Genomic DNA, 14384 nt, shown 5'->3' on the forward strand with positions numbered 1-14384 from the left:
GCTTAAATTAAATGCATTTGATGACATGTATTTTGTAATACTTAACCACAGTGACAAGTAGTTCTTTAAATATCTAAGCCCACTGTGGCCTCAGATAACCTCAGTATATACTTACCTCTCAGCTGCTACACAAATTCCAAGCAGAAATTGGCTATAGATGCATAAGTGTAATTATCAAAAGATACTACAAGATTTTGTAGAACTATCATAATATATACTTAGTTACACTATTGTATAGGTATTCACAGCTACCATATATATACACACATGTATATAACATTCATTAAAACTTAAATCATCCAATACACATATATTTAACTGTCTTTACTAGTATATATAAAGAGTAATTAAGATCAGTATGAACTAGTGGATCGACTAGGTACATAACTGCATTCCTGACATACTGAACAACTGTACCTCTAGTACTAGAGAACCTATCTGAACATTTTCTCAAAAAAATACAAGAAACTGTATCATCAATAAGGTATTTAAATCAGTGTTCCTCTGCATAAGACCAATCAATCCTACATAAATCCTTCAGACACTCCAATATAAAGATAGAAAGATCTCAGTCTCCTTCATTTCTCCCTTTGTAATACAGATTCAGGAATTTAAAAAGATATCTGACAACTCATTATTATAACATCCATGAATTACAGGAGTCAAGTGGCATCATTTCTATGAACCGAGAGAAAATTTGTATCAAATAGCTATTATTTCTATTTAACTACCATCTATATATTACACTTGATACAGTTAAAGTTCTACACATATAAAAGGCAAACACTCTCTTTGCCTCTGTCCCTCAAATCGAGCTGTTGGGAGCTCAGAACATGCAGGCAGGGGCTTACCAAACAAGTAACATTCCCTCTGGAGATGAGGTGAGGCAACTCTACTTTAACGTACTCCCACCTCCAGCGCTGCTCTTGCAGCTCCAAAAAGATGAAGTGGTACTTTGTGCCCATTTTTCACACCAGAATGAAGTTCACCTTATCTCTGTGGTCTACATTACACATTAAGAAAGTGAGGTGACTGAAAATCATTTTCATTTATATATAACATTGATGAAACTTACAAGACTTCATAGTTGCCAAGAACCTCTTTAGGTGGAGACTTATTCCATTTACAGTCTGGAATTTCCCCATTAGGCACAGCAATGTTAAGCGTGTCATTAATAAGATTATACTTCAAGATGCGATCATTAGCAGTACTGGAAGTAAGAGAAGGGGAAGCATTAACCTACAAAAGAAAAAAAAAGTCAGCGTCAACTTTTTGAGTGCTATATAGTTCTCCAAACAGCATGTGTGATGACTATATGTACTATTTGGGAAATAGAGACTCAGCGTCTCAAAGCACATCTTTCAGTTCCTCAGACACTGGAGGGAATCCCCCATTGGGCATTTTTCTTTTTGCTTAAAAACAAAAGCAACATACCACTAAGTGTCTGCAGTGTCAGCCTGAAGATTTTTGTTGATACTAGATTTACCAGGGTTACTCAGAAAAGACATAGATTTTTGTTTAATTTTCTAAGCTTACATGGATACCAAAACCATAAATTTCAGTGCTTACAATTTGCCTGGTTTGCTCCAACAGTTGTCATATACAGGAATCTGTGGGTTTCTTCTAGGTAAACAGCTTTTGTTTATGTTCTTAGAATCTGAGTTCTTCCCTGTTGAGAACAGTGTGAGCTGGAGAAATATATATGTGCTCTCTAGTCAAAGCACTACACTGCATCTTGTTTTAATTAAAACTGGGGCTGATTTAACATATCTTTTGTGCTCTACATCTATTATGGAGAATTGGTATCAGAACAATAAACAGTTTTGGTTGTTTTTTTTTTTTTTTAAATAAAGTCCATTTACCTTTGTTCTTTCTCTTCCAATTAGATTGAGAAGGAAGAGGGCTAGACAAAATTTATGTTGAACATACAGATCCAAAGTTAATACACTAAAGAGAAATTTATGTGAAAAAAACCCAAATCTTCCAAATATCCCAACTGTCCTACATGTGACCCTCTTCCTTCCTCCCAACCTGCAACATAAGGCCATAGCAGCATTTAAAACTTAAGTTTGATGGTATGCTCCATCGAGCCAATGCCAGTTTTCCAGCTAGTGATACAGTATTTAAGAGGGCTGCTACCATTCAGGCTGCCTCTGAAGTCCAATAGTATGGATGCACTGGATTTAAAGACAAAACAGAAAGCCACAAACAAATAGAAACACCAAACAAATAGGAAACAAAAGCACATGCCAGCTTGGTCATCACATGGCCTGTTGTACCTTCCAACATTTTTCTTATCCACTTACCTGAGGAACAAAAGATACTGTTTCAAAAGAGGAAAGACTACATTGAAATCTAGTTAGTTTTATTCTGCAAAATGAGGAGGAAGTTTTCTCCTGTATTGTATGTAACTTTACCTCAATTAGCCATGGTTTAAGCTTGTCATCAATGATAATGTCGTATCCGTAACATTCAAAGCAGTGTTTATCATTATTCATTACAGGCTAAAAAAAAAAGCCAACAATATGTATTCAATCAACAATTGCAAATAGTAAATCAACAATTTACTAAGTAACCTGAATACATACTTGGTTTGCTAGAAAACACATGTGATTACGTTATGAATCTTCTACAACAGTTTTCAGTGTTGTAACTCTAATATAAGCTTTCTAAATAGTAAGTTCAGGATTGTCCTTTTTTTCCAACCTGGAAATAAATATTTCAATACTAATGACTGCATTAATCTCAAGTACTTAGTTAGACTAATTCTCCATTATGTTTCCAGCTTGAAAATAAGTGTTTTCATATTTTGCAAAAGTAATAACAATATTTAAAGCCTGCACACATCAGGAGAAATCAGGAAGGTTTAAAATTTACATAACACAGCTTCATGTAATCGTGAATTCTTTAAACTTCAGAAAAAGAAAACTTATTCAAAGACATTTATTTTATTCTGCTGCTGTAACTATGCATAAATTTGAGGTCAAACAATTACCATATACATTTTAAAATCATAATTAGCTCAAGCCAACTATGATCCAGAAAGCCAAGAGAGACGGATGCACAACCTCTAGAGGATTGGTAGTTTTCCAGCATCTGCTAAACATTTGTAGTATGCACGGTAAAACTTTTCTTCTATGCAAATCTCATCAGATCTTTTAAAGAAACCTTTGTATCAGGTTAGTGAGATGTTTTCCCCTAGACTAATAATGAAAGCTTTTCAGTTCTTCAGGGAGTGAGAGGGGGAAGGAGGAACAAGTATCTCTCATTACATTTGCCATTGTCAGAAAGACAGAGGCCCAAAATGTTTCATGCTCAAGAATTCTCAACCCTTTTTTCTCTTTGCTTCTAAAATTTCACTAACATTTGGATTAAATCCCTCTTCTTCTCACATCTGGTTTCAAATATGATTGCAGAGGCTGAGTTGAGCCACACTTCCCCACCTCCCACTGATCCTAGCTTCATGACCTTGTCCCTCTTTCTCCTGCTGATCCTGGTGTTCATCCGGTCCTTCAGTGTGGTTGATCCAGCTTATTACACTGGCAGAATACTAACCCATCAATAAAGCATGACAATAATTGTCTGTTGGGCGAGGGAGCTGATTCAGCTCTCGATGGTGCCAGGACAAACGCAAAAGAGGTGACAGGACCATGCACTTGGGAACAGGAGAGTGAGCTCTTCAGTTACCCCAGCTGATGCACAGAGTGATACCTAGTCTCTGATATAATCATTATCCAAACACTAGGAAGTCACTCAAGCAGAGGATTGATCGGTAATTTTTTTTTCCTTTTTTTTAAAATAAAAGTCATGATAACCAAGTGACTCGTGTATAAAAGAGCTGAAAGTAAGTTATGTAACTCTGCTGAACTAAACCCCTTATGTTTTCCTTGATAAATTGTCCTCCGGAGCTATTTTTTCTTTGACACAGTTGCTATTGCTGAAATGACATCATGCACCTTGGCAGAGCTTAATACTATTCACAAGGGCAGTATCAAGTCATATTAAATAGTTCACAGAGCCCTTGAGGAAAAAGATTCATTCACTTCTTCAAATATGCACAGATAGCTCACCACCCAAGATTCAAGTTCACTCAGCTCAGAGAAATCAAGAGATAAGAGAATTGCAGAAATCAGCATCAATACCATCACTCAAAAAGCAGGAAATAGATTTTAGAGGTTTTGATGGCAAATTCACTTTCATGGTTATGAGAAACCTGCAGCCATAATGCTATTGCTGGCAGCATTCCAGGAACAGTACTCACCGCAACAGCCTTCAGTGACTGCACAATTATCCAGTGAATTTCATCAAATAATTTGTTTGTGACTTCCTTTCCACGGGTGCTCTCCAGATACAGGCGTAAGTTACTCACTGTCCACTTGCCTCCATGGATATGATTGTAATCATCCTGAGGAGTTAAGGAATTAGTTCAGTCCAAGATTTTGAAGTTTTTCATCAGTTTTGTTCCATTCACACAAAAAGCCCACTTATGCTTACATACAAGTATTGCTCTAAAAACAAACTCAGCAAGTTGCTTTTACTCTATTTTACAGCTTTATGAAAACTTCAGCTTTACTTTGAACTGCCCTCTATATAAACAACTGCTTTTATTATAGCTGCATATGTTTGTAACACACATTGCAAATCAAGTAATAAATCTTTCTTAGATGAAAAAAACTCACAACTGTACTTTGACAGTTTCATAGTAAAACATAATTTATGATTGGGAAATACAAGTTTTAAAACGTGAAAAGAAAGAATTTAACTTTTTTTCTCTTCTGGGGTTAAGGGAGAAATAATTAAGTGAGCGATAGTTACATTTCACTGAAGTTTGCTGTTCTAAAATACAGCACTTGAAAGTGCTTGTCTGTGTTTATTCATTTAAAATGTGACTTGTTTCCCAAAAGGCAAACATGGTATGTTCTTAATGGTGCTACTGACAACAGTTACATTCAAGAGGACACTGAAACGACACGTGAGTTATTTTTAAAGGTTAATTTTTCAGTTAATTCAGTACTTTGATATAGAAAAAACACTAGGTGCTACTGAATCAGAACAGGAGGAAAAAATTAGGTTACCTTATATTTGTATTTTCAGAGGCTATCAAGGCTCTGCACTATATTCTCTTTAAATGGAAAGACAAAAGCAAACTGAGGGTATTCTTACTGATGGAAAGACAGACATTCATCCCTCGAACAACCCTCAAAACAAATGCTTTGTCCCTTTATAAAGGTTCTCCTCAGAGCATTTCTAAGAATTAATTATTGTATTCCTGCTAAATTACAAAACACAGAAAGCACAGAGCAGAAAAAAAGTTGTCAGAGGAACGAAATCTGTCGTCCTCTAAGATGAGGTCAGAGAAGTCTCTATTTATTTTTAGGCTTTTTCTACAGCTCCCCTCTTAGTAAATTTGGAAAACTGGACTGTACAAATAAAGATCTGAAACCTGGTTCTCAGGACTTGCTGCACAGAAAAAATGTCTTGAGACCAGATTCCAGCAAGGGAACGAAGATCAAAGTTTCAACTCTCTTTGCATTTCAGAACAAGTACTCAAATCAAAATAGATTGCAACTGGCTAGAGCTTTACACAATCACAGCTATTTAATTAAAAATATTAAACCAAAGGAGAATATTGCAGGCTACTTAGAAGATCACTAACTGAAAATAATTAAGTAGAAGAATTACTGTTGTTTTGTTTGTATTACACATGCAGTGAATAATGACTTAGAACTGTATTTTCCAGCACAAACATTACGGCGGGTATACTTGATTACCTTCCTTCTTTCATTTTACCCTTTCCCTCTGCCAAGACTGAATTGTACGCTTTTTTCAAATTAGGGATGTTTACCCATGAGCTTGTAGGTTACAAACACACTGGAACTCTATGGTTCATGTAGGGCTTAGAGGAGAGATTAACACCTAGAACTTAAAAAGTTTTTCCAGACTTCACATAATTTTGATAAATCACTTGACAGCTCAAATTAGGTTCTTCTAAAACTAAGCTGTACAGCCTACGTGCCTCCAAAGTTACAGTCATGTTTAAAACAGAAGGATGGATAGGATGGATAGCGTGGCTTTACATCAAACTTTTCTCACTTTATGCAAAACTCAACAGATATTAGTGATTCAGAATTTCTAAAACGTTTTTCAAATACTCTAGTAATGACTCCACATTTTTAAGCTGCTGCTACTATACCCATTTCTGTTGTCCTTTCTTCTCTCAAAGTGACCTCACCACTGCTTTCATTTCTACTTTTATTTGGGAGAAATGTTGAAAGCCATTCTTTAATGGGTAGAGAAGATGAAAGCGTGCATAGTAATGGGATAGGCAACATATTACATGCCTCACTTGTTCACTGCTACTGGCAACAGCACCATGATTTATGCTCTAAGTTGTATGGGATCTGCTTTCACCACAACTAATTCTCAGTGTGCCCCGTCAAGCCATGAAGCGTTTGAAGCACTTCACAAATCAGCACCTGAACAAGAAAATGTTTGTAGTACTGATAAATGCCATATTTAGACACCTACCCTGGTCTATAACTACCACTGTAAGTGACATTTACAATTCACATTGTTGTTACAGGAATATCTGGTTAAAAACAGCTCTGCTATGCTACACATCTTACAGAATAGTAACAGACAAGGCACGTTTATGCAAGGTTGCAATTTAAGATGCAGTATATCTATCTTGTGTGTGAGTGTATGTAGATACACATATGAATATATATGCATGACTGTATGTGTATGTACATACACGTTTATTTTCCATACTCTTAAAATAAAACCTATGAAATTAGGAAGTGCAACAATAGAGTTTTAATTACTGTAACAGAGGCAGGGTTTATAAATCACAGACATCCGCTAAAAACGCAAAAGGGACAGTCATCATCATCAAGTGGATTCCCTGAAGAAACAAGGCTTGGGCAGCGATACTGTATGCCCCTCTGTTCATGTCACCCCTGACCCACTAGCCTTTCCTCCCACTGGTGAATTTCAGCCTATTTTGACATAGGGGAGTCCTGTCAAAGCTATCAGGTTTCCACACGTTTTATGAATATCAATGGCAAATTACAAGATAGAACTGTTCTGCAGGCAGAACTCCATCTTCGTCCGTTCAAGAGGAAGCCACCAGCTGGCCAGGCAGCAAACATTTATCTCCAAGCTCACAACTGCACGTTCCCTTTCTAACCCAGAAAAGGAAGGTGGGGGCAGGAGGGGAAACATAAGAAGCAGCTGGAAAGTACTGTGATGAGTAAGTGCTGGAAATAGGAAAGCTGAATTAACTGCATGGAAGAGAGAGAGGGGGAAGGGGAGATCGGGAAGGTGATATTAAAGTGCTGTTATAAAATACGAATCCACAGGAACCAGACTTCATTAATTCCACTGCTCACCGAATCAATTGCTAAGTGAGCATATTAGCATTTAAATGACAGGAGACTTGAAAAAAAACAACCCTGCTTTCAACTACTGCGAGTCAATACTGAAGATATCAGAGTCTATTACAGAGCTGCAACTCATTACCTTGCATACTTTTGATCTGCAGTCTGCTGAAATTTATTTATTTGTAAGTTCAAGTTGAAGTATTTTAATTGTAAGATGGTGAAGAATATGACAAATGAAACATTTTTATTCCAAATTTTTGGGACAATTTAAGAAAACCAGTCTTGCTACAAAAAATCACCTAAGAACTCAGTACACTTACCCCATGTTTCTGAATGGCAACATTTGTAAGATGTACAAACATGTTATCCAATTCACTTGTACTTGGTGTATATTTTACTGTGCAAAACCGGCAAAATCCAAGTTTATACCTTAAATGCAAAAAGTCATTAGAATGTGTTAAACCCCAATAAGAAATAAGGAAAAGAGCATCCTAGGATACCATGTACACGTTAAACTTCTTTGTGCAACAAGCACAACATTATTTTGACTGCATTAAACATTCTTTCAAAACAAAATACAAATATATGCAACCTTACATGTAACATCTCAGGGGACGATATGTAGATACTAAAACATATAGACGAAGATCAAATTTCTTTCCACCAATAAGTAATGGATTGTTGATATAGAGAGAAATCACATAGGCTTCTTTGGAAGACTGAGATACAAATCTGAAAAACACAAATCATGTTTCAGAACATGACAATTGCAGTGATACAATCTGATACATCTTTTTCTTCTTTAGAAGCAGTCTGTAAATTTTGGATTGAAACCTTGCCTCTTTTGCCAAGACAATGTATAAAGTATTAGTGGTTAATAATACACACTTAGCATCAGGCATTATATACCAAAAGTTAAAAATACTAAACAGATGACCAAGATCAATTAACCATTTAAACTCAGTTTTGAAGTTAACAGAGCAGCTGACTGAGCCATTCAGAATGGCATATAGAGCTTGGCATGGTTCAGACAAGCAAAGAGTATATATTACATTACCTTCATTAGTCAAGGTCTTATACTCCTAGAATATTTGTATTTATGCTTGGTGTGTGATTGCAAACCACTGTGAAAAGCTAAGATGAAACCTTCAGATTGTGACATTCTTCAGATTCCAAGCCAAACAGAAAAAAAAGAAGACAAAAAAAAGAAAGACTCAAGTGATACTCAGCCAGTCACTTTATGACAGGAAAAAAACAACATTAGTTGTGTGATCAAAACGTTTACTAGTCAGAGAAAAAACACAGATTGCTAGCCTGTTTCACCCATTTGGAAGTAGATCACCAACATGAGGTGTAATATTTTGTGCTCCAAATGGATAATGTATTTATTTCATATAAATGCATTCTTCCTTTGTACTACTTTAAAAAGTGAATCAATATATAGTAAATAATTATTGAAATTGCTTAAGGAAAGATTTTTCTCTTCCTTCCTGTTATTTAATACTGTGAAGCAGAACAATTTATTTTTGTGCAATTTTTTCCCCAACAACACTGAAAGTATTTTTATAAAGAATAGTTAATTGAACAGTTCTTTGTACCTCCTCATAAAAAAACCCAAATTGTATTAAAACCTGTTTGAAGGAGGAAATCAGATAACAACTGAGATTAAATGCAAAACTAACTATATAATGACAAAGCAATAATAATGGAATACTTTTCCCATGCATCATACAATTAGCACGTTGATGTGGTTCATCTGATTATAGGAAGTACAATAAAGGGTTTGGGTTTTAAGAACTTACGAAGATGTTTTGCTATCTCGAGACCATTTTTTAATTTGGGAGAGTTTATTGATTAAAAATATTCCTTTTCCTTGAGCTTTGCCACAAGGTTTCATAATCCAAGTGCTGGAGGGATTTTTTCTGAATTCTTCAACAAAGAGATTATAAGCAGCAGGAAGCATAAAAGTAACAGGAACAAAATCTGAGTTAGGGAGAAAAAAAAAAAAGGTGCACAATTAAGGAGACTATATCTGATAAGGCTATTGGCACATGCAGGCTAAAAAAAATTTTCATGTCTTTTCACTTTTCCAGTCTGGCATGATCCACCTCTATAAAGGTTCATGTTGCTTTTTATCTCATTTAAATTCTAGTTTGTAGTTTTTACTTAAACTTTAACCACCGATATCAATATCAGAGGATGACGGGATTGAGAGCAGCCCTGCCGAGAAGGACTTGGGGGTACTGGGGGATGAGAAGCTGGACATGAGCTGGCAATGTGCACTCACAGCCCAGGCGGCCAACCATATCCTGGGCTGCATCCAAAGCAGCATGGCCAGCAGTTTGAGGGAGGGGATTCTGCCCCTCTACTCCACTCTGGAGAGATCTCACCTGCAGTACTGCGTCCAGCTCTGGAGCCCTCAGCACAGGAAAGACATGGACCTGTTGCAGCAGGTCCAGAGGAGGCCGCAAAAATGGTCAGAGGGGTGGAATACATCTCCTATGAGGACAGGCTGAGAGAGTTGGGGTTGTTCAGCCTGTAGAAGAGAAGGCTCTGGGAAGACCTTATTGCAGCCTTCCAGTACTTAAAGGAGGCTTATAAGAATGAGAGGACAGACTTTTTAGCAGGGCCTGTTGTGACAGAAGGGGTAATGGTTTTAAACTAAAAGAGGGCAGATTTAGATTAGATGTAAGGAAGAAATTCTTGGCAGTGAGGGTGGTGAAAGAGTGGCACAGGTTGCCCAGAGAGGTGGTAGATGGCCCATCCCTGGAAACATTCCAGGTCAGGTTGCTCTGAGCAACCTGGTCTAGTGGGAGATGTCCCTGCTCATTGCAGGGGTGTTGGACTAGATGGCCTTTAAAGGTCCCTTCCAACCCCAACTATTCTATGAGTCTATTCTATAAAACAATTGCAAAACAATGCATGCTGCTAACTTCAGATTAATACTTTAATTCACATGAATCAATTTTCTTCTTCTGTTTACATGTTGTGAAATGAGAGTATTATATACCATTCCAACTTAACTTTATCAAACTTTCTCAATTTCCTACGTCAGCTGTTACCATTCTGCTAACCACCTTATCATCCTTTGTGCATGCAAAAATGTTAGTGTTGATGTTGCTTCCCCATTGGATGTGGTAGTTTTATTTCCATGTAACTCCCATTAGTCATTCTTATTTGCTCTCACAATCAGTATTACCAGGCTTACTGAAATCTGAAGTAAAGCATTTCTCGCTCTTTGCTATCAGATTATCCCCATTTCCATCCACACAGAACTGCTTCTTTCTTACATGGATGAACAGTGCTTTCATTCCACATTCCCAAGATGTAAATCAACTCAACATAGACCCATCTCTGTTTCACTCCAGTGCTTTCTGACCTCCAAAACTACTTCACTCTCCTCACTCCTGGTCTATTGCTGGTTTGGTTTTGGGGGCTTTTTGTTTGTTTTGTGGTTTTTGTTTTTTTTTAAATTTTGTTTTCTAGAAGTTATTTCTTGTTCTCCAACTTCCCCCAAATTTCTCCTCTGAACAGTTTGTGCATTCTGTTCTGTCTAGAGTGTCTCTGCAAAAGTTTATTTTAGTTTCTGCTCCAGTATAAAATTTTCAGATCTTTTTTCTCTTTTGAATTAAAGAAAGTCCAATCCTGTCTCATGACGTTCCAGAGCCCTTTTGGTTTCACCACTAATCTTATTGCAAAGTAGCTTAATACCACAATTTTTTCCTCTTCAAAGTAATTTTAAAAAACAGACCAATAAACCCCAAACTAACAAAAACCCACCCACCCAATCCCTCCCCCAGACTCCCCCCTGCAAACACAAAGAGCCTAGTTACAAATCTATTTCTGTACCCTTACATTTAAAAACAACAATTTCATTATCACTTCATCCGATGTTGCTTCAGCTAATGCTGTCCTGTTAAGTTCAGGCTTCTTTAAGGACCTTACTACTAACAAAACTAAGTCTAAGTACAACTTCCATGCATACAAACTGGACTTGGGCTCCTCCTTGAATACTGCTGAATACTAGCAAGCACACAGTGGAGAAATTGGGCCTTAGTGCTATGGTAATATGACAATGAAACAGAAACGTTCAAACTTTTATTCCTGCTTTGTCTCCAATTTCAACAAAGATCCTGAATGAGTGGCATCCCCTTTATGCTTCTCAATTTGTAAATATCAGCCATTATCCTTCAAAACACGGCTTGTGAAAAGCCTTGAAAATGTAGTATTTTGTATGAAATGTTCACTGCTATTGTTTTTATCACTTTCCCTATTCTTGTGTTTCCCTATGCTCTAATGGCAGATTTGAGGGGAGGGAAAAGGAGAAGACAGAGAAAGAAGGCTGTTAGGTTTGCAAAATGCAGCAAACAGTTTTAGGATAAAGAGCACTTTAGCCTATTTGACAGGGACAGACAGAGCATTTGAAGATAGCCACTGTAATGTTCTAACACTTCAGAGGTTAAGTGCTTTATGCACAGAAAACCTAGGCCAATTCCAGGTTATTGACCACACAGGAAAAAAGATTCATGCCAATAATGAAAACCACATACCCAAATAAATATACTTCCCATTTTCATCCTTTTCTGCGAGAGGACTTCCTTCTTTCTCAAGTTCTTTTCTATATCGCTTGATATTCTTTACCATCAAATCTTTTCTGGTGAGTTCATAGTGGTTTGGGAAATGATTGACAATTTGGTCATCAGAGAGGCGGTAACCAGTTTCCACACTGAAAACATTTCTGATTGTTTGTACACTCATCCTGAAAGCAAAGACAGATACCAAATGATTTCTTCCAAGAAACACAACTCAGGGGGACAAAGCTGAATTTTTTTTATTTGTTATATTCACTTCTTCTTTTCTCTCTCATTTGTCTTTATAGTATAATATTTTGCTGCAGTGACAATCCAACATATCCTGAACCTCTATTAGCAAAACCAATTAAATACTGCTGGAGGTTTATCGATCCCTATACTACTACTACTGAAATTGGGGCAGACAGTGAGGAAAGGAAGATGACAACTTGGCCCTACTGGACTCTGCTGATAGTCAGGTCAACTCCCAGCAGGGCCTCAAAATGGCTGATATGCACCCAAATGCTACCGAAGCATCTTTCTAAGTCTATTACTTCACTCTCTGGAAACTCAGCTTTCCTCTTAAACAGCCACAAAACCAGCTTCCTACTGACTACCTGCTATTTAGATTATAAAGGACTTGAAGCATATGAACTGAAAACAGTGATTCAGAGATCTTGCTAAAAACTCCCGTGAACACCAGATCAGAGGGCTGCAGTGACAAAGTCATCAAATCAGTTATCTACTTCATTTTTCACAGAAGAGAAGAGCAGGGCCATAGATATGAAGAATGATGTCTCACATTGGTAATTTAAGAATATGTCCTGAAAGTCATCAGTCTGCTACATTATCATTTCAGGAAGAAAAACAAAACAAAACAACCAGTCACACAACAGTTTCCATGAGTGCCCTGTTCCCCCACTGCTACTCCCAACTGCATTTCAAAACCATGAGCAGATTACTAGATTCCTACCCATTTATATAAGTGGTCCACAAAGGGTACATTTGGCAGCATAAACCACCATTCTGTTGTATTTGAAAGGGACAAAGTAAATTGTTTGGTTTACTTTAGGAGCATTGTTTCTGCCAATTAATAGATTGCTGCATTCCAGGACAGCATTTCACAGTCTTATATTAGACAAATGCCAAATAAGGAGCTAGATTATTTACTCTCCTCCTTTCACCATTATCTTGATTTAATTTCACATTCACTCTCAGAATTGAAATGCTGAATAATTAGTCTGCACATAAATCATTATCATGAAGGAGAAGGAAAGTACAGTTCTCAAGGCCTTTTTTACAGGATCCTAGACTCTGGTAATAGGGCAAGCCTGTTTACAATTTTACATCGATAGAAGAATGTTTTATCATATATTGGAACTGTGTACTCTTGGATTGTTTTGCTTATGTTGTGTTATCAGAAAGTTTTGGGAAAAGATACATTCAAAGACTCCCCTCAGGCTACAAATCCCCGCCAACAGTAAAGGAAAAATTCTGCTTACTGCATACAAAAAATATGAATAAAATCAGGTATCACATTTCAAAACAAACAAAACAAAAACAAAAAAACCCCCAACATTGAGTACAGTCTTTCCCCTGGGCTTTTTACAATTGGTGTTCCCAGAAGCGATTGATACCTTGCTAGGTCAGTGACTTTCTACTCTCTGAGAAAACCTCTGGCAAACTGTAAAGATACATGAGATCAGTAGCATGGGAATAGGTCTATGCAGATGGGATCTTCTGCCCTGAGGAACCCCGATGACTTTAGCAGGCCTGCACAGATACAGGAATCTACCAATGCAAATCTGAACATATTTGACCAGAAATAGCCTAAGAAATTACAGGAGCAACAAAACAATGTTACATTCTTAGGAGTGCACATCACTTATTTTTAAATATGCATTTTGTTATATTACTAATGGTATTAACAGAAGAAATTAAAATATTTCACAAATTCAGAAATTGGTATTTTAACGTACTTACCAATAAAAATTCCAGTCTTCATTTTCTGCCACCTGAATCCAGCCTCTTTTTTCAAAGTTGTTTATTAGAACAGATTTTTCTATGTCAGTTACCCACTTTACTTTTCCTGCCATTATCCTAAAGCAGAATCAACCTGTTAGTAAAGAAAAGTTTAAAGATGTGAAGTTGAAACAGGGAAGAATAAAAACCAGGGAAGTCAAAGGGGAAGAAAAGTGGCATCCAGAAAACATGTTAACTTAAGAAAGATAGAAGAAGTAAATTAATTTAAAAATCAAGGAAAATAACATCTTGGGTTCAGACTGAACCCCTACATTGGTCAACTGGACAACTACAAACAAAGATACTACTTACAAGGATTTCTCACACTCTCCAGCCAATCCAACTTTTATGAATGGGCACACAACTCATGTCCTCCCTTAAATACACGAATGACAGAAATCACTACCAT

General features: G+C 36.9%; 1 protein-coding gene across 1 annotated transcript in view; it reads right to left on the reverse strand.

The window, feature by feature from the left end:
* The window catches only part of TTLL1 (tubulin tyrosine ligase-like family, member 1), a 14657-nt gene extending 586 nt beyond the window's left edge, over positions 1–14071 (reverse strand). Inside the window, exons 1-8 of the mRNA XM_010284874.1 lie at positions 13937–14071; positions 11933–12141; positions 9185–9365; positions 7980–8114; positions 7703–7811; positions 4262–4405; positions 2418–2504; positions 1076–1239 (exon numbers count right to left, since the gene is read on the reverse strand). Coding sequence (XP_010283176.1) covers positions 1076–1239; positions 2418–2504; positions 4262–4405; positions 7703–7811; positions 7980–8114; positions 9185–9365; positions 11933–12141; positions 13937–14049 — 1142 coding nt within the window. The 5' untranslated portion in view covers positions 14050–14071. The remainder of the gene's footprint in view (positions 1–1075; positions 1240–2417; positions 2505–4261; positions 4406–7702; positions 7812–7979; positions 8115–9184; positions 9366–11932; positions 12142–13936) is intronic.
* Positions 14072–14384: the final 313 nt, after the last annotated feature.

This window comes from Phaethon lepturus, unplaced genomic scaffold (genome assembly GCF_000687285.1).
Source record: "Phaethon lepturus isolate BGI_N335 unplaced genomic scaffold, ASM68728v1 scaffold7674, whole genome shotgun sequence".
Lineage (NCBI taxonomy): Eukaryota > Metazoa > Chordata > Aves > Phaethontiformes > Phaethontidae > Phaethon > Phaethon lepturus.